Here is a 21,778-nt window from a genome sequence, read left to right as displayed (position 1 = left end):
CGTTCCATCGCTGTATGTAGACGACTTAGCTCTACATTACAGCTCCGGAAGGGTGGCGTTTACTGAGAGACAGCTTCAGCAAGCTATTAACTGAGTCGACAGAGGGGCCCTGCAACATGGTTTTCGATTTTCAGCCGCGAAAACCTCAGTTGTACACTTCTGTCGACGTCGGCTTGTACATCCTGGACCAGAGCTCCGCTTGCGAAATAGTGTCTTACCAGTGGTAGACGCCTGCAGATTCCTGGGTCTCCATTTTGATAAGACTAACATGGCGGCCCTACATCTGTCAGTTGAAGGTTGCCTGCATGAAGAGACTTAACATGATTAAGTTTCTAAGCGGCACTTTGTGGGGGGCTGACCGTGCGGTGCTGCTACGATTTTACACGGCAATGGTCCTCTCCCGAATTGAGTATGGAAGTGCAGCTTATGGCTCAGCATCAAAATCTACGCTGAGCCTTTTAGACAGTATTCACCATAGTGGAGTTAGGCTGGCAACGGGAGCTTTCCGTACTAGCACCCTTTCCAGCCTACTTGCTGAAGCGGGAGTTCCACCTTTACGGATGAGGAGGCAGCAGTTACTGCTCACATACACTGCCAAAATTCATGAAGTGCTGCTACATCCAGGCTGTCAATGCATTTTTAGTACTCAGTAGTACCAGAGGTACCAAAAATGGTCGAAAGCCACACGGCCGGTTGGGTTTCAAATTGACAGGTTGTGTCATGATTTGAATATTGATTTCGGTGGTTGTCTTGAACAACCGTTCAGCGAGGTACCGTACCTCCGTGGTTACTTCCACGACCGGATATACCTCTATATCTACTCCATGGACCCAAGGTGAACATGGATTACTCCGTTTATCCTAGGTATTTCCAAGTCTTTGTTCACCAATATCCAGCCGTGAAACATATCTTCACGGATGGTTCTAAAATCAAAGATAGTGTTGGTTGCTCTTTTGTTACCGATGATATGCGCACGAAGATGTTGCTTACTAGTGTATGTAGCATGTATACTGCGGAGCTTTACGCCATCTTAGAGGCTCTGCAGTTTTACAATGCTGGGTTTTGCACTGGGTGACGAAAGAAGCCCCTTTCTTATATGTACCGACTCCTTAAGCTCTCTGCAGTCTATTGAAACCTGTTTTTCGCAAGACCCACTGGCTCAGCAGATTCATGACCTTCTTGCCAGGTTAAGTGTTGCTGGCACTAGAATCACATTCGCATGGTTTCCAAGCCACATTGGAATTGCAGAAAACGAAGTTGCGGATGAAGCTGCAAAGGAAGCTGTACTTTTACCTCCAAGAGCTGTCAATGTACGTTCTAAAGATATTTGTTCTCAGCTACGTCGAATCATTTTGGTGTCCTGGGAATCGGAGTGGCCAGCTATCCGAACTCCCAACAAGCTGAGAGCAATTAAGATGACAACTACCGTGTGGCGGTCCTCTTTCTGGCCTTCACGGAGAGAGGCCATAGTATTGTGTAGGCTGAGGATAGGTCATTTAGGATCTACGCACTGTTATCTCCTAACAAGGGAAGACCCCTCCAGTGGGTTCTTGTGGTGCCAAATTCGCCGTGGCCCACATCCTCACAGAGTGCGCCAATCTCTCTGGCCTAAGACGGAGCCTCGGTCTGCAGGAAACACTTGAATGCATACTAGCCGACGCAACTACTGCTTATCTATCTCATCATCCGCTTTGTGTGTGACAGTGGACTGATCGAGGGTATATAAATTACAAGTGTACTATTACTCAGGGAACGCACGTTCTATTTTGATTTGTTAGTAATTTTTCAGCCTAATTAAATTATTTTTTGTTTTATTTTGTACTGCGTTTCCAAATTCCTTTGTTGAATAAATGACTTTGTTTTTATTTTAAATTTATTTTCCACTAATTTGTGCAGAGTGGATGATTACATCGTTGTACTTCCTCTTAAAACAAAAATCACCACCACCTCAGTCTTGCTTTACACTCGGTGACTTGGAAAATTAAAGCCAATCATGTTTTGGGTTTGAGTTTATTTCACTCACACCATCCATATAATATTACCACTATTGTGTTGTATAAAAATGATACTACACTTGTAGCTTAACTGTGGATAATGTGAGCCTCAGTTAATTGGCATTTTACTGCAACTTTAAATTTCCTCTCCCATTAATTTGAAATGTTTGTGTATACTATGTAATGTATAAATTGTGATTTCATTGGAGGTACCCTTCAGTAATATTACATTTCTGGTACAATTATCATTCATGCACTTATTCACCTTATGCAATCAGGCATAGAAACAAACTTAAAGATTAACTGAAAATCCCAAGTTATTTGAATCTCAGGTAAGGGTTCGTTTGTTGCTACAAGGAGGTTGTCTTGTTTGATTTTCAGCTTGATGCATTGGAGTACATCCACAGTAAGGGTTATGTTCACGCTGACATAAAAGGTAGTAACTTAATGCTGGGATTGACAAAGGGCTCAGAAAACTGTGTGTATCTTCTAGACTTTGGGCTGGCAACAAAATATACAACAAAGGAATATAAGTATGATCCTAAGACTGCTCATAATGGCACCATCGAATACTGCAGCCGGGATGCTCATGATGGAGGTCAGTGATTTTAAGTAATATTATTTTTCCTGCTCTAAATATTAATTTTTTGCCACCATTTATATTCATTTTTCTATGTCAGACCCATGACTTATGGACACATTTAGACTCTCTTCCATATACGGGGTGATTCAGAATAATACTGACAACATTTAGTATGTTGCCATTGATGCTTTCATGGCCCATACTTAGGCATGATATAGGCTTTTGGGCTTATGCCATGTCAAGAAAATAAGGTGAAATTCTTTACATTTCGCAGAGAACTATACTCTACGTCATCGGAAGAAAATAATGTTTGTCCTTGATAAAGGCTTCTAAAACAGTGAGCTTTGAAATAAGACGTTACCCAATAGAAGTGGAAATTGTATATTCATTCGTCACCAGATGGCTCCTCGGAAGTGGTACAGCTCTAGCGTTTGAAGCGGAAGCTGACGGAACCATCAGAATCAGTCTGAGAGGGTCACATAACATAACAGGCATACACACATATGAAGGTATGACATTTACACAAGTCTGGAATGAAGCATATGGCGATGAGGAATGTACGAATTTGGAAAACACTGAAACGAAATAACAGTAGTGAAGGGACAGGGAAGGGAACTACCTACGTAAATCCTTAATGGCTGGCAACCAGGTATTACTTAATTGATAGCCACTGTCCCTGTTGAAATTGTTAGGATTGCTATGTATTTCCACAGTTTTCGGTATAATCCTGGACCTGTAGTGTCTTGCGTAAGAGCTCGAGCATTTTGGAACATGGCATCATGACCTGACGATAGAGCGTGCTCAGCTATTGCTGATTTGTATGGCTGGTTGAGACTAATATTACGTTCACGTTCCTTGATACGAATGCCAATAGACCGGCGTGTTTGGCCAATGTATACCGTACAACAAGTACAGGGAATTTCGTGTACCCCAGAATGTAAAAGTGATGACAATTTGTTCTTGATTTTACCCAGACTGTGAGCAATTTTAGTGACTGTGCCAAACACAGTTTTTATACTGTGTTTGCGGAGGACCTTGGCAATTCGATCTGTGGTGTTATGAATTTAAGGCAGGTAGGCAGTTCCTTTCCCTTTTCCCTTCTGTGAGCTTTGCTTGGTTGTTTCTCTGGGATGTAGGGCTCTATGAATCTGCAAATCACTGTAACCATTACCCTTGAACCTGACTTTGAGTGTGTCCATCCTCATCAGGCTCAAACATCCACATTGCACATTATCGGCCAAGCTCATCACCTCGCCGCGCAAGGTTCCATTTGATTCCATCTTGGACAGAGAATTCCACCCCTCACCATATGCAGCATTTTTCAAGTAGTAATTTATATCCAGTCTACATGCATTCTACCTGAACCATTAAACTGAATAATATTTGGATTTTAAGCAAGTGATATAATACCCTCTGTGCCAGTGATATACAAAATTAAACTTTCAATCATTGATAGGAATGTGCACTTAAGTCATAGAACTCACTAGAAACAGTTTGGACATTGTAGTCAGAATGCCATGAAATTTCTATGCTTTTATCTTCGTGCAATACTTAATGTCTATGTAATTTCCTAATACCATCGTAAAATTGATGTAATGTACAATTGATCCACAATTTATAGATTCACCGACAGTATAGTACTTTAAACTTAGACATTCTCATTGACTGTTTTTATTTAATCGATCGGCATCACGATGCATTTTAATCTCATTTCATGTACTCAACCACATTTTATAATGAATGTTATTGCAATGTATCTGTAGATTACTCTATTAGTTTTTATTACTTCACAAGAGGATATTGTTCCAGGACATTTGATAAACATAGTGTTATTATTTTAGGCTGATGACCCAAATGAGGTCGAAACTAGTACCTAGCAAGGCATTGTGATATAAACATAGGCATTGCAAGTAATGTATAGTTTGAATAGGTGGAATAAAATATTTTATACCTAATTATATTTGTTATCTCAGTGCAATACGGAACGAAAAATGAAATTTATACCCTTGATTATGTGACCCCCTTAGACTGATTCTGATGGTTCTGTCAGCTTCTGCTTTGAATGCTAGCACTGTACCGTGTCCGAGAGGCCATCTGGTGATGAACAAACATACCATTTCCACTTTTACTGGGTAACGTCTAAATTCAAAGCTCGTTGTTTTAGAAGCCTTTCTAGAGGACAGTCAAGATTTTCTTCTGATGACGCAGAGCATAGTTCTCTGCGAAAAGTAAAGAATTTCACCTTATTTTCTTGACACAACGTAAGCCCAAAAGCCTATATCATGTCTATTTGGTATGTTGTGCAGAAAAGCAAAATGATAATTTTTCAAGCAGGGACCCTTGTCTGGAAATGCGTGGTTGGTTACTGTAGTGTGTCGGAAGTTTGACAGTGTTTCAGATATAATAGGGGTCCGTTCTGCATTTGATCAAGAAACCTGCACCAACGCGAGAAGAGCATCTCATCCTACATTGAAATATAAAGAGAATTCAAATTGTGTACCTCCAACTTAATTCAGAGTGCAGAGATTGACATGCATGGTCAAAGACATGTGGTTGTGAGTTCTGTATTTCAGTCACTATATGGATTCATGCGATACGGTCCACCTCTGGTAATGCAGAGTCCCATAAATTATCATCATCATCAATTCTCCACTCCAGCAAGCCAGGTGCGGGTGTTGACAAGCCTCTTGCCCTTTTTCCAGGTCTAGTCAACGTTTGTGCTTCCAGTTTGTACATTGGAATTGGTAAAATTTATGTTTTGTACAATATGAGCTTGGAAGCTTGGGGAAAGGTAATGCCTAAGTAGTTGATGAATGGAGTGGTAGAATTTTGATGCAATTATTGCTAATTTCTTGATTTATGGTATTGTCAGAAAAAATGAAGTTCCCTAAGTATTTGAAGTTATTAATAATATCTACTTCTTCATTTTGCACTCGCAGGTGGACTGCGTCAGGATTTCGACTCATCACTGAACCAACGGTTTTAGTTTGAATAATGATCATTCCCATCCTTTCTTCATGCCTAAGATCCGGTTTATCTTGGACTTCTGCTTCTGTTTCACCCAATAGCATAACATACGTAATCAACAAATACAAGTGCATTTGTTGTCTGATCCTTCATTTTCACGCTTTTACAACCTCATCAATTATAGTAATAGAGAGAAGTGGATCAGTTCCTTGTTGGACTCTGTTCTTGGTTTCAACACAGCTTGACCTGCCTCTTTGAATTTGCACACTGCACTTTGTTTCTCGATATAGTAGTTTTACTCGAGCTTCATAGTATTCCAGACAAACAATTCTTTGATTATGTGTGCCAATATATGTACTGGGTAGGCTCTGTAATCAAGTTGGAGGTTGACGTTTGAATCCCTTTTGTATTTGAATGCACAGTGTGATTGTCTTCTTGGGTTGCTGGAGGTTTCTTGACAAAATGTTGATGCAAATGTAATGGACTAGTATAACGTGGAAACAATTCTCTAAACCCATGGGTAAATAGTAGAAATATTGAGCTGTAGTAGTTATTATTACTTGTGAGGTGTGGCTGTGAAGTTGTTTGCATCTGTTATTATTTACATAGTTATGTACGGACTTTGTTTGATATATATTAATAAGACTGTATTTAATATAAGAAAACTTATTTAATATATAATTTATTATTACCGATGCCTGTAAATATGATGTACCTGTGCTTCGCTACGGAATTCTACATTGTATACAGAATTGTAGATTAGATAGAGTAAGTGTTGTGAGTAAGACTGTATTAAATTGCATAGCTCTTAATGTTACCTTGGAAACTCGACTGAGAAATCACCAAATGTCTTTTCTCATATGAAGACTGCGTTAGGGAATTTTCATTGTAATGGTAGGCCTGCTTGCCTACCATCAGTCACAAAGTAGGTTGGGAAATTGCATTATAATGGCAGACACTCACTCTCCACCTGCCTTTTTACTCCCTCAGAAAGACTGTCTTAGGGGTTTTCCCAACTGAAATGAACATAGGTCATTACAATGACGTCAGTAGGAATGGCTCGAGTAAAAGCAATGATTTCACTTGAAATACTTAATCAAATGAAAAACTACACGTTTTCTCACTTTTAACGAACAGTATTATGCTGCCGATCTAACAGTCCAAAGTTCCAAAGCTGGAATGACCAATTTGCAGACAGCCGTTATCCGTGAACACTCTTCGTCTTTTTTTGACGGGGGTGAGGGGGGTCGAATAGTGGAGATTCCCAGGGCAAAAACTATGCCCTTTTACTAATCTGTTTCCTAGGAGTACCCGATAAGTCGGTAAATCTCAATTCACTACACTGACGGCGGAGAAATCTATCTGACTTGGAGGCAATATTTTCCTGAAGAGGAAGTTCTTTTTAAGAAACGGCTCTTTTCAGGGTTGACTTTTGAGTTATTTAGTGAATTGTGGTGCTATAATTTGGAATATGCCTAAATTGTAATTCTAGACCAGGTCATACTACTACTACTACTACTACTACTACTACTACTACTACTACTACTACTACTAAGTGAGCCTCTGTCTTAAGAGTGCACACTGCTCATTCAAAACAGCGCGTCAGAATAGGGATCGAATAGCTGGAATACTATGATAAACCAGTGAGTTATGTACCAATGTATGAACCCAAGGAATGACATGCCAAAGAAGGTTTTCTGTCTCCCCGGCTATTTCCCGCCAATATTCAGTCAGGCTGTTATACTCGGTACGCAGCAGTAATTTCATTTGTCGGAGTTGAGCGGCAGCATAAGAGATGAACATCACCATAAACAATGGTCCAGTATAATGTTATTGTTGATCAGTGTTATACTCTTTCAATATTGTAGGCCTTCACATTTAGTTCTCTTCCGACTCTGAAATACCACTCTTATCATAGTCTGTACGGTCAAATTGAATAAAACATAAAAGGTCGGAAATTGTATTCTCTATAACTTTTGTTATGTAGTACTTTTTGATAGGACTAGTAACATAGTTATTTAAAAATTAAATTTTAGGCGCTTTCCCCTAAACTACAATTTCATACAGGGCAAATAAAATTGTTTGTAGCTTAGACTGGCTTAGACTGTAGTTTCTTATTCCCTGACTTTATATACCGGCTTTAATTAATTTCTGTTAACCCATTGTCTCGTGGCTCGGTGTTGATATGGACTTGGCAACAAAAATACAAATTCATGAATATCTGTGTTATCAAAGCCGGTACGGTAACAATGTATGACATAAATCATCAGAAATTTAATTCTGAACTTTAGAATTTAATGAAAATCAATATGTAAAATCGGGGGATGAGCCACTTACAATCTAGGCTATAAATCATTTTATTAACGCTGAGTGAAATGGTAGTTTAGGGGAAGGCCTAAAATTTAATTCTCAAATAGTGGTCCTATCGATAAATACTGCTTAACTAAAGTTATATAGAATTAAATTTCCGATCATTTATGTCATACATTTTTACCGTACCAGCTATGATAACGCAGATTTTCATGAATTTGCATTTTTGTTGCCAAGTCCACATGAACGCCGAGTCACGAGAAGTGGGTTAACAGTATTTAATGAAAATCGGTATGTAGCGTCGGGGAATAAGAAACTACAGTCTAAGCTATAAACAATTTTATTCACGCTGGATGAAATTGTAGTTTTAGGGGAAGGTGTGTAAAATTTAATTTTTTAATGGGGAAAAGGGGCAGTGACGTGGTGTTGTAAATCTACTCTCTTCATCCCATCTTGGTACTCTAGGGCCAGTTTTGGTTTTTCAACTTCTTCCCATGGATGGATAACAACAAAACCTGATGAAATCATAATACAAGCAACAGAGATGAAATTCCATAGAGGAATAATTGGGAAGACACAAAGGGATAAAATCAGAAACATAGAAATCAGAGAGAGAATTTGATTCCCTAACTCCAAGACAAGATAGAGATCAGTAAGCTGAAATGGTATGGACACATGGTGAGAATGAAAGAGGATAGTGTTCCGAAACAAGTATTTGTGGAAAAGACAATAGGAAGATGGCGGGGATGGCCCAGGTGGATGGATACTGTGAAGGAGAGTATAGAGAAGAGAATAAATCATTTTTATAATGATTTAAAGATTATTAGAGAAGATAGGAGTAAAAGTAGAAGAAATATTGGTGGAAGAAAGGGAATGGTGAAGAAATAGAAAACTGGGGAGGTCCTTGATTCACAACCCGACACTAAAGACTGGAAATGATAAACGAAGATTACCAGCTGCGATTGCATAGATGGTTTGAATGATGTTTTTTTTTTTTTAAATCTTTCTGTGACAAGGGAATATTGTAAGCTCTGTTAATTAAACTAAAAAAGGTTGCTCTCTTGTGAGCTCATGGATGAAGGGAATCTCGTTTAATAGTGTTAGTTGTTTGAGTTGGTTTCCTAAAAATGTTGAACAAAAATAAATTGAATTACTAGTTATTTGTTGATCAATGAATGCAAATATATTGTAAACGTTATCTAACCCATAATGCAATAACCCATAATGATTTTGAACTTTTCTGAGTTGTCAGTATATATTTCTGGCAGGATTCCTGAAGCTGGGACCCTCATTTGAAGACCTGTTTACTGGTATATACTATCAATGAATATGAAAAAGTTATTGGAGAGGACAAAAACTAAAATAGTCGTAAAATCTTCTATTTCATGTTTACTGAGTTTACTATATTGCTAGAGATTTTTATTAATTATATTGATGGTATATTTTATGGGGATATTTGAATATCTGTTGGAAATGTCAAAAGAATGAATAGTATAGAATTTGTTATTATTAAACAGTGTACATTGTAACAGACAAAAGTCTAACAATCCATAAAAAAATATGCTCTTAAAAATCATGACTATACATATATACTATAATGATTAAACATCCTTCAATCAATTGAAATATATACTGTACTAACAACTTTATGCTATAGGCTCCGTGCGCTGCGAGTGGCGAACATTGTGAGTTAATGCGATCACCGCGCACGTATCTCTATCGTTTCACATAGTGTTGCCATGGCCGACTAAATAATAACAGTGGGATTTCAGAGTGTTTTATGCAACAACAATCAGCCAAATTATTCCAAACTTCCAGAAAGTGGTCATGTATTAAATTGACAAGAAAAACTGTTCACAGGAAATAGCAACAGAGCGAATAACTGCAATTATAAGAGAAAAACGTTGGTTCATTAGAGACACTACCATTTCACGATAGAGGCAATGTAGTAATTTATGTATTATTTGTAGTGATAACTATATTAATTTTCATGTACACATTGAACAATGCTGTCTTCAGTAAAATATATTTGGCCTATCTCTAATACGATATCTTGTTAGCGTAGGTTAACATTGCGAGGGAGACCTTGGTAAAAGAATAAAATTATTTCCATTAAATATAAGCATATTTCTGCTGTTGTTGATACAGTTTACTCAGAACATGTCACCTCGCATACTGATGAACCCTATGAATGGTCTGGACCTCGCATCTCAAAAGCGGAGAAGGAGAAATACAACAAGGAGAAGACCTTAGATGAACTTTATCTGATAACAAGGCACAGGTTTGATCTTGGACCAATTGAAAATATCAGAATATCTTAACGTTGCCAATAAATTATTGTGTCTGTATTTATAATATGATCGTGACCACCTCTGTAATATAATGGTTAGTGCTACTAGTTTCCTTCGTCCGGGGCCCGGACTTGGTTCCCGATACAGACAGAAATTTAAGATTGACATGAGGGTACATGCAACTCATGTTCATGAGGGGTTGTTTGAAAAGAGTTGCACCACCTCGGGGCGAGTACAGAACTTTATGTATGTAAAATGCTGTATTTCTGTGAGCTACTGATATTGTGTAATGGAGGCCTATTTCTATAATTAGCCTATATTTGTCTACTTCCTTTTTAAATCCTGTAACCATTACTACGGTGGTTACACAAAACAAGTAATAAACACAATAAAGGAGGAAAGTAAGAGCAACTACACACTATCAGAAAACACTATACACTCAGAGAAACATCAGCTGGCCTACGCGGATCTCAGCCAACAAAAACATAATACGAAATATCAGTAGGGCCAACTAGTGGATAGTAAACCAGGAAAGTGGAAACAGGCAGGACCTACCGAGGGCATGGACATGGCTTAGATTGCAGATTCCGAAATGAATCGCCGTGATCCTTAAATTTGAAAAATATTATTTACAAGTGAAATTTTACAAATACATTCCGAACAAAATCCACCAAATTAAAACTTGCGAACTATAAGCTCCGTGATACACATATCTTAGAAGTTCTTTGATAATGGGCTTCACTACGAGTTTCAAACTTCATACTGCCCCCATTATTCACGAGCTAAGCCCAGCCAGCGAGCGAGAGATCCCGAGGTGGACCGTTCGATCGTTGGCTATCACTTTCTAGACGCATTTAAGGGAAGTTAAGGGTTGATGACCAAGCAGGATAAAAAGAAATGTTAAAACAACACTCTGACATTTATTCACATAAGCAAATAATAAATGAAAAATATTCTTAATGATATTCTTTTTTTTTTTTACATAGAACTTCCATAATATTGTATTTCTTCCTCGATTTTTTTTTTTTTGCTAGGGGCTTTACGTCGCACCGACACAGATAGGTCTTATGGCGACGATGGGATAGGAAAGGCCTAGGAGTTGGAAGGAAGCGGCCGTGGCCTTAATTAAGGTACAGCCCCAGCATTTGCCTGGTGTGAAAATGGGAAACCACGGAAAACCATCTTCAGGGCTGCCGATAGTGGGATTCCTCGATTTTGAGCGACACGTTTTCTTAATCTCCAGCCTTACTGTGCTGTAATGAAAACCAAAGAAAAGTTAGGCCTCGTGCCTTTCCAAATCAAAAGATTTGATGGAAAGAATTAAAAAGAAATTATCATAGAGGTTCATAAAATAATTAAACAACTGTCTTGCTAACAAGGGTTTTACAATAAATGTGTTCAAAGCTTTACCAATTCAGAGTAGTCTCAACATGTGGTTTTAAGATGAACTCAACTAAATTTATCATTTACAGTATTTAATATTAGTCAATGACACCAACATGAACTTCAGTAGAAAATGAAAATTGATTTCAAAATTCTCAAAATTAATTAATTATTATTCTGATTATTATTATTATTATTATTATTATTATTATTATTATTATTATTATTGTTATTATTATTATTATTATTATTAATCTCTCATCATTTAATTAACCTATGCTTCACTGTCACACGATCATGTTCCCATTAATTTTCTACTGCATCATTTACCTAACGATCGTCATTAACATTCCAGAATAATTATTTTCCAATTAATTATTAATGACTTGGTTTCACCATCACTCAGAGTAATCATGCGGCTAACGAACTTCTACTTCTGATCTTTGTATTGCATTTCCATTCAAATTAATCTTAAAATATTTCAAAGTTCAACTATAAATGTGTCAGAAATTTACGTTATCCACGCGTGAGCTAGTTAAATAAATTTTATTTACAAATCGAGTGCCTTCGTAAGATAACGAGATGATCTTTCCTTTTAAATCTCGCTAATGAAGAAAATAAATCCTTTTCTAGTCTTCCTCGACTTAAGTTGATCAAATTTTCCCTTAAGGGCATGAAAATTACTTCTTAAGGCAGCACACAACGATGAACGCAATCTGCGTCGCAGCAAGTGCACGACCAGAACAAATTAAATTGGACCAACATGATACAAGAGAAATATACTGCCCCCGTTTTGCTGGGCAGCTCAGCCGGTAAGCAAAAGTTCCCAGAGGCGGAACGTTCGCTTACAGGCGACGCTAAATTATAGGGGACAGGGACAATCTAAGGACTGACGACAAATGAAAACACTAAAAAGAAATGGGTTTTAACATTTATTAAATAAAATATTAGCACTTTCCAGATTCAATAAATATTTTCCAAAATCTTGAAATAAATTATTTATCTCTTCCCTGCTGGAATGCACCCGCAGTTCTCCATTAAATTTCATTCTGTAAAAATACGAAATTAAGTCTTAATAAATCGTCCTAAGAAATTAAATAAATTATTATTTGAGAAAATCCTATCTCAAAATATCAAAATTCTGAATTATATCTTTCTTTTTGAATTATAATTTAAATTGACAATACTCTGCGATTCATTTAACCGTGAGTCAAAATTCTACCTCACACGAAAAATCCAATAACTCATTTCTATTAATTAAATATTATTTCAATTAATTATTTAAGCTTCATATTATATAATAAAATTATTTTGAAATCCAATATCCAACTCATTTAATTCTTATTTTCATGTCAATTGACCTAGTGTTGTGCACAACTCACAATAAAGGCTTAAAATTCTCGCATTGTAGCGTTAAATATTTTACATTTTGTGAGCTTAGTTCATTGACGCGATCCTTGCTTAAGTATTTTCCCTCGAAGCAAAGATCCTAATCTATCTTATTCCGTCATAAAATCACTTAAAGATTCATAATTGAGCCAAATATGCTCGCCACAAAACAACAAAAAATCGAGACTTGACGCACACGGCGTACACATAACATGACGAAATATAACCATGGAAATCACAATTACAAGTAAAATCAGTCATTCATCCATCTCACATTCAAGCTTTGGTCCACGGTAATATTATTAAATAAATTTATCGAATCCTATCTCTTGATTTTTAGTTTTGAATTTTATTTGAAATATGAGAGCTTCTCTCGATGACAATATCAGACAAGGGCTACCATTTCGATCGTCTGACGTGTGATTGTGATAGGATTATCACTTTTCCAATGAAATAAATTCCACAACGATGTTCTAGGATAATTTTACAGTAGAAATCGTCACTAAAAATTCCATAGAACTGCCTACAGTCACAGATAAATAAACATTCGCGCATACGGTCTATGAGTCACGACTGCGTTATTTTTAATCCCTTATTATCACAAATTATTGATCAACATGTGCTGCATAAGAAGAAATTATGTTCAAAGACACACTCTCTTGCTTAACTGACTCATGTAATGGACACACAAATAAAATCCTATCTTAAGATCCATTTACAAGTCTCAAAAATACCAATAACAGTAAATGCAAAATTTGTGGACATCCAAGCCACGACCAATATTCCAGGCCAACATCTACTTCAATATAGCACACATTAATCACTTATAAGCACAGTAATAATTACACTCATGACCTTTAAACATTCTATTAGACCGTAATAATGCCAATTATTATTATTATTATTATTATTATTATTATTATTATTATTATTATTATTATTATTATTATTATACGCGCGTGGTCGCGTCATCGCAGGCTATGGTTTAATGAAATCATAGATGACTCTATTCTATCTCGAATCTATGGTAAACCACAAACATCAAGGTAAAATCCTAAATTCACAGAACACGTCGATATTCTGTCCCAAATAATTCAAAAATTATTCCACCATTATTTTCTAAATTAATAACTATTATTGCGTGGGTCAAATATTTTTAACACTCCTAGACTTATCATGGGACAGTGAGAACATGTCACGAAGCACTCACTCACATAGAACAAATTATAGGTCCCAAATACACTCTCACACACATCAAATCTACCAACACCAGTGAAAGAAGAGTGAAATTCCTAACTACAAAGACTATTAGAAATGATTTCAAATATTCAAGCAAGGACTACGTCTACATAATGATTACAACAGAAAATAGAGAAAAGTATAATTTAAAATCTTAGCTGTAGTAGACTTGGCTTCTGGACTCGGTTGATGATCAATGAATATTTAACCAAAATCCATCTCCGATGTTATTCTCTCCCGGGCTGAATTATGCCTCACATTTTAATGATACATGGCTGCAGCAGGCGAGGACTTAGGACAATTACAAACTCCGTCGTAATGCTGAAGTTCCATTCTTCCGAACTATTTCAGGATTGCTGGGGATCTTGCGTCTTCTGGTGAAAGCTGAAACTAAAAGATCTGTCTTAGAAAAAGTACTCAACACACACTCGATTCTTCAAGATGGCACAGTTTTTACCTACTTTAAACATTTTCTTCAGATTTATAAAGTTAAAGAAATCTGAACTGCTGCGTTTCCGATATTTCTATGTCGTAAAATTTCCTCAGAAGCAGAAAATTTGTCGTCTTTCCATCAAATAAATGCTGGTAATGTTCCACGTCGGATACGTCGTTTCCAATAGCACATGTGCTCGAACAATTATTCCCGTAGACAACTGAGCAACTGAGCAGAACAGAATGCAAATGAGCAAAGACCAAATGAGCACTGAGCGAATGCAAATGAGCAAAGAGAAAGATTTCCCCAAGTACATGGGTATTTATTTCTTCAAGACGTAGGTGTGTTTGTTAATTAATTTTTATTGGCTGAGATTTTGCGATCAGGCTAACCTTGCGGTCCAATTGGTTAAATATCATGACGTCAAAATCTCAAAGTATTGATCGCTTTTAATCTGGTCGGGTTCCTGTCCACGTGCCACCCTTCTGATGTCTTCAACAAGGCACAAAAAAAAACCCAGACTCGCTTACACGGCACGGGGAAAACCTGTTTCCCTGCTGGCTAGCAGACAGTGCAGAGTTGCAATCACCTTGCTGGATGATAATTTTAATCGTTGTTCCACCCAAGTAATAAAATATTCTTCCCATACAAAAAATAACCAATTTTCAAGGGTGCAATACGTATTTACATATACACACATTCACACTAGGAAACACGTATTTTATGTACATTATTTATATCTAATCCTGTTTTGGCAAGTTTATTCATGATTTTTATGAGTGGTCAGGTCACGTAATATCTAGCAGAAATAATCTGTGTACTGAAATTATTCTTCATTAATGGTGACTAGTGATCGAAGTCATGGGTATCACTTGGTAGAAACACATTTCACATATCGATGTGAGTTCATCTAACTCTTGAAATTATAATGGAAGATTCTAGTAAAATCCATAAGCACTACCATCGCTTGGGCTACAGGTTGAAACTATCGCGAGCGTGAGCCTTAATCGTATTATTTTTATTCCCTACCTGTAAAATACACTCGCAACACGTACTCCAATAATTATAATCTATCTTGCGCTCCCAATACACAAGAATAAGTCAAATATCATCATTAAATCATCAATTGCTCAATTATACAACAAATATCCCTCAGGATTGGTCATATTCCAGACCCTTCATGAACAGAGCACATTCAATCTCACATATAAGGACTCTACTGTAAATTTATGGCTCACGAGCGTTTAATTCTGTTTTATCCGATCTTTGGTCAATATTATTATTATTTAAGTGATTATTACATCCACTGATCCTCGTGGAATATCATAAAATTAGATGACTTCATCATAAATACAAGTGATCTTGAAAGACACTAGGTTCGACCCTATTCACTCAAAATGTACACGTAAATTTCAGTCCAATAACTTTCAACATTACAAGGGAAGTAGATTTATCGTGTGGTCAGTGATTTTTAAATATTAAGCTCCTAAGCATGGGAAATCATTCAAAGACAACCTACATGTCTACTCTAACAGATTCAAAATTTCATTCACACGTACCTAGTCTACCACGACACCTTAAGAAGTGGAAAAATGAAATGTTTCTAACTACAACAAACTAATAGATCTACGACTTAAAAGAAGAAAGACCTCTAGTTGTACAAAAGGTGAGACAGATAAATTAAATTAAAAGGTACTCAAGTTTTAGATGGAGTTCAATCCCCGTCGACAGTCAATTATTCCAGCATTTCCCTCCGGTCAGTCTCCTTCCAATTACCAGATACACCTCACATTTTACAGCTCCATGGAGGCTTTGTAGCAGGTGTCCCTCGATGAAGTTGTGTTATAGGTGGTTGTGGAATTGTCCATCTTGAGGTGTTCAGCTTCTAAGACGACTTCTGTAGAATTCCGGTCACAAGCTGTAACTGAGATGACAAGATTAAGTATTTGCACAAGCACACGTGGAACGTTAATAACTCGTCTACACAGTCACACTTAACTTGGTTCTTAATGCGTGTTTTACTCCATAGGAATTCGCTAATTATCTCGCTAAATTCTGGCAGAACGGGTGTCGACTTGAACTGGAAATCATTTCTCCACGTGGTCGGATAACGTAGCTTCGCACATCCAAGTGTAGAGTTCAGAATAGCAGCACAGCGAAGAATAGTCAGAGAGAGAGCAATACAGCGAAGGATATTCAGAGAGAGCAATTTACTCGTAACAAGGCCTTTTTATCTTATCGGCCTGGGAGGTGTGATCTTCAACGAGAACAATAATTGGCTGATGGTCTCATTTAATTGGCTCAGACTATTCCAGGTTCAGAATGTGAGTTGCGCGCGTGCGGCGGTAGTCACGCGATTTGCTTCGACCTTGGCACGGTCTGGGCCATGTATCACCCCTCTGAATGACGAAAAAACTCGTTCTTAGCTCGCCACTACTTCCCCAATGACACATTGCAGTTCCAAGCAGACAATAAAACTTTTAATTTCCACTTGTTGAAAATATACACAATATCGCCAATTTTAACGGGGACAATACCAACTATACAACTAGTTACAAATCCAGTAGTACAATGCAAGTTAGTAGGTTAAAAGCAATTACGATTTACAGTGAAGTGAACGTATTCTCCTAAACTCGTACATCAAGTGACACTGAACTACAGAGGCAAACCCCAAGGTAAATGTATTAAATTACAATCTACATATTTAGTGAAATAAGAAATGGGAATGCCTCGAGAACAAACGGGGAACCCCAGCAGAAAAGCTAAGGCGTCGTAAATAATTAATTTGGCGAATCTAGGTTAGGCTAGGGCAGACTCCTATACGAAATAGCAACCGAACATTACGGAAATTTTAACCGGAACGGAAAGTTCGAGTGCTTACCCGAAGGTGCGCCATCCCGGAAGCGAGGCGTCGCACACGGCGCAGACCAACACAGAGTAAAGGCAGATCAGGCCAAGACAAGACCGAATTCTTGCGAACGCTGCCTCGCTCACTATATATATAGGAAAACTCTGGCCTTGGAGTAGCCAATCAGAATGCACAAGTCCGCCCATCCCCTCCTAGGTTCACCAATCACAATTCCTACTCCCGTCGTGAACATTAACTAACATTCTCGAATACACACGTTCGCGAATCTTCCATTTTCAGAATAGTTAGAAAATTCCTTCTAGAAAACATAACGCACAAAAGGCACACACCCTGTTCAACAATTTTCTAGATACTTCCAGTAAGTACAGAATGGAAATCTACTATTTACAAATACGTATGTTACAAATATTACACAGTACAGGTTAGGTCATTAGAAATAAAACATTATATCATACTTTACAAATAAAGTCTTCAAAAACACTTTCCACTTCCATTATATTGTTCACCTGTGACAATCCATTTCGTGAGGTAACAGAATACTATAAAATTTCACACTGTGGTCTGTAGTACAGTATGTTCTTCTTCTCCTGCTACTTCTTATTATTGCTATCATTAAGACTATGTTAATAGAATACAATGTATCTGTTACAGTATGATGTGTGTGCTTTAAAAAAGATGGCCTGTTGTAGCTTACTTTGAAATTTAATGTTGCTATAATAATTTGTTTGTAATTGTTATTTTTTACATTGTGTATTAAATAAATGTACAAATCCTGAATCACTTCCTGTGATTTACTGCTAAGATCCACAGTCTTTTCAAATCCATTTTGTGAGGTCGTGAATGAAAGCTCTTTACTATAGTATCTATTAATGCAGCCAAGAACAAGCACATCATTCTGTCGGAACGTTGTGATGTTAAAATATAATCATCTGAAGGCAGCAACTCTATAAAATAATTAAATAAATGCAAAACGTCACACATATTCCAGCTTGTGATGAGCTGTTGATGAAGATGCCTCCAAGTAGTTCTCGTAGTCGTAGTATCCACCTACAGCAGCACAGTGCTATACGCACGGAGCCTATACTAGAAGTAATATATCTGTATATTAATACACATCTGTACTAATTTATATGGAGGTGCACCAATTTTTTTTTCAAATTCCTGTGCTGTTTCCCATCAGCCAGCTTTTTATAGTCTTTTGTAAGGGTTTCACAGAAATGTCTCTTAATTCCAAATGGGAGCTTGTTAAAGAGTACCATTCCTGTGTAGTTATAATATGAGAGTTTTCTTTAATCTAACATGAGGAGTGTCTATATCATTTCTTCTTCTTGTATTACTATATTTTGATGTACTTCCTTAATGGGTAACTAATCAGGTTTTCTTTAATGTCCATTATGCATTGATAAATATATATTGAGGGAAAAGTCATTATTCCCCGTTCTTGGAAATGGCCCTACATAATTGCTTTCTGAAATTCCCTGTATGCACCTGATTGCTTTCTTTCGCCATATAAAGACATTCTGAGCCCCTGTGGAATTCCCTCACATTATTGCTCCATACTGTAGACGTGAATGAAAGAAGGCATAGTAAGCAGATATTATTTGAGATTTGCTAACACATTTCTTCAGTTTTTGCAATAAAAATATCACTCGGGACAGCTCAGTTTTGAATCTAAATGGAATCCTAACATGTTCACAGACTTGTTGCTATCCTCCCTAGTCCTGTTGGTTAGATGAAAGAAAATTTCTTCAGTTTTTTTGCAATTTAAGACCAATTAATTCCTTTTTAATCATGTCAATGACTCCTGAAGCCTCTGCCTGTTTTGAGTAACTACATTTTCTAATTCATTTGCTGTTATGAGGGTGATGTCATCTGCATAGAGTACAGACTTCCCTGCTAAGTTCCCAGGAAAGTCATTAATATATACTAGAAAATTAAATGGCCCAACTACTGACCCTTGGACTACTCCTATTGTTACTTGGAGTAACTCTGAGTGTCGGTTGCCAATTGTTACCTTTTGGCTTCTGTTTGTGAGGGAAGATTTAATTAACGATAGTTCAAGACCCTTAACCCTAGAGGGGTCGCGTCAAAATATTTGCACGATGGGTCGATTTGACTGGGGAGTATAAAATACCAGTTTTTGTAGCAAAACACATTGTATTTTTAAGGAAAAAAAAATGTCCATGATAGGAAATAACAATTTTCCTTGCAAAACACATTGCATTGTGTAAGAAAAATATATCCATGAAACAAAATACTTTTATATCAAAACAAGCTGTATAATTAAAGGAAAGCATATCCATGAAACAAAATAAGAGTTTCCTAGCAAAACACATTAATGAAAAATATGTCCTTTAAACAAAATGCCAATTTTCTTGCAAAATGCTTTCTAAAGTACAAATATATTCAAGAAACAAAATATACAGCAAAACACCTTCATTAAAGAAAAGCACATCCATGAAACAAAATACTAGTTTTTATTGCAAACCACATATTATTAAAGAAATATTTCATATCCATGAAACAAAATAAGAGTTTTTCTAGCAAAACACATTGTAATATTATTGTTATTACTACAGTAGTCTTGTTAATCCGAACTAATTGGGACCGGAGTCAGTTTGGATTACAAAATTTTCGGATTAACCGGAAAATATTTTCTAATAAGGTTTTTTTACGTCCCGCTAAATGCTTTTACGGTTTCGTGAGACGCCTAAGTGCCAGGATTTTCTCCCGCAGGTGTTCTTTTACGTGCCAGTAAATCTACTTACACGAGGCTGACGTATTTGAGCACCTTCAAATACCACCGGACTGAGCCAATGAAGATGACATTAGTGAGTGGGTGAAAGCTGACTGTCATCAATTACAGACAGACCAAGAAATTGTAGCTATGGTAGAGAAGGAATCTGGAGTTGATGAGGAACAGAGTGACGACGAAGACCACAATGAACAACTAGTGTCACATTCAGATGCTGCGGGCGCCTTAGAAATTGCCATACGCTACGTCGAGCAACAGTCCGCTGGCACGCCTACTCATGTGATGTTTATGAGACGCTGGTTCAACACTGCGTCTTCCAGTAGGTTACAATCACTACGGAAAAAGAAACTAACAGACTATGTAAAGATAAACGACCAGTGATTGATGGTTTATGATGTGTAACTATGTTTATATTAAGTTATTCTAGTAAAATATGACTAATAAAATGCAAGTAAATCCTCATTCTATAATATGTTCTTTCATTTCAATAAGGATAATTTTTTAAAAGAAAATGAATATTTTAGTTCGGATTAACCGGACTTTCGGATTAGCGGGGTTCAGATTAACGGGACTCTTAGTGTATTATTATTATTATTATTATTATTATTATTATTATTATTAATAATATCCAATACAAATGAACCGTATTTTACAAAGTATTTTAGGGTTATAGTTGAAACACACAATTATAAATTAAACATAATGATGCTGATTTACAGAACCAGTTTATGAAAGGTGCGATGAATGAAAATTAGGAACTGTTTGTAACAGCATTTCTGTATGAAAATATGGTATAGTGGTTGTGAAAGCTGAATATTACAGCAGTTCAAATGAGCGTCCAAGTCAAATCTTGCTCTTGTAAACACAGGACACTCAAATATTAAATGATGAACTGTTTGAGTACACCCACAAAAGCAAGAATGGTCACCTGTCAAAATAATTTTAAAACCTTCGAAGTATGATTTGAAATTTCCATGGCTTGACATAAATTGTGTTAACTCAAAATTTGGCACCAACCGTTTGCACTGAAGTGGGTACTGTGGGAAAATATATTCTTCTAGTAACGGATCCATTTGAAGCAGAGGTCCAAAGGAGGTTCCATTGATTCAAGATATGTTCTTTGATTTGTCTTCTTGCATAGTATAAGGGAGAACTGTCATACATGACTTCCCGATTTGCTTGAGCAGCAGCTTAAGAACAGTATATCCATGAAACGAAAAACTAGTTTTTGTTGTAAAACTCATCGCATTATTAACCCTCCGTCGGCCGCACTCTAATTTTGACACAATAAGTCGCATGGCATCTAGGAGGCGCCATTGTGTTACTAGTTTTAAAAATACATTTCCTGTAGACATGGTTTGGATATAATTGAGTTAAATAATGTTGATATTCCTTTTATTCTCACTTCCATTGTTAACAGCAATAATAAAGTCCAGCAGGTTGTTTTATCTTGTTTCAAATATTACAAGAATGCCCAGTGTCAGTATTTATTTTACACATTGTGGAGATTTATCTCCCGTATGCAGTTATCAGACTGTGCCTCCTATAAGGGCTTCTGATAAGTT

General features: G+C 36.9%; 1 protein-coding gene across 2 annotated transcripts in view; it reads left to right on the top strand.

Moving 5' to 3' along the window:
• The window catches only part of LOC136877001 (serine/threonine-protein kinase VRK1), a 116,095-nt gene that overhangs the window by 72,836 nt on the left and 21,481 nt on the right, over window positions 1-21,778 (top strand). For both annotated transcript variants that reach the window (XM_067150785.2, XM_067150786.2), the window contains exon 6: window positions 2,376-2,592. In XM_067150785.2, the coding sequence (XP_067006886.2) occupies window positions 2,376-2,592 (217 nt within the window). The remainder of the gene's footprint in view (window positions 1-2,375; window positions 2,593-21,778) is intronic.

Source organism: Anabrus simplex, chromosome 7 (genome assembly GCF_040414725.1).
Source record: "Anabrus simplex isolate iqAnaSimp1 chromosome 7, ASM4041472v1, whole genome shotgun sequence".
In the NCBI taxonomy this organism is placed as follows: Eukaryota; Metazoa; Arthropoda; class Insecta; order Orthoptera; family Tettigoniidae; genus Anabrus; species Anabrus simplex.
The sequence above is the reverse complement of the archived record's forward strand: the minus strand, read 5'-3'. Positions and strand labels throughout refer to the sequence as shown.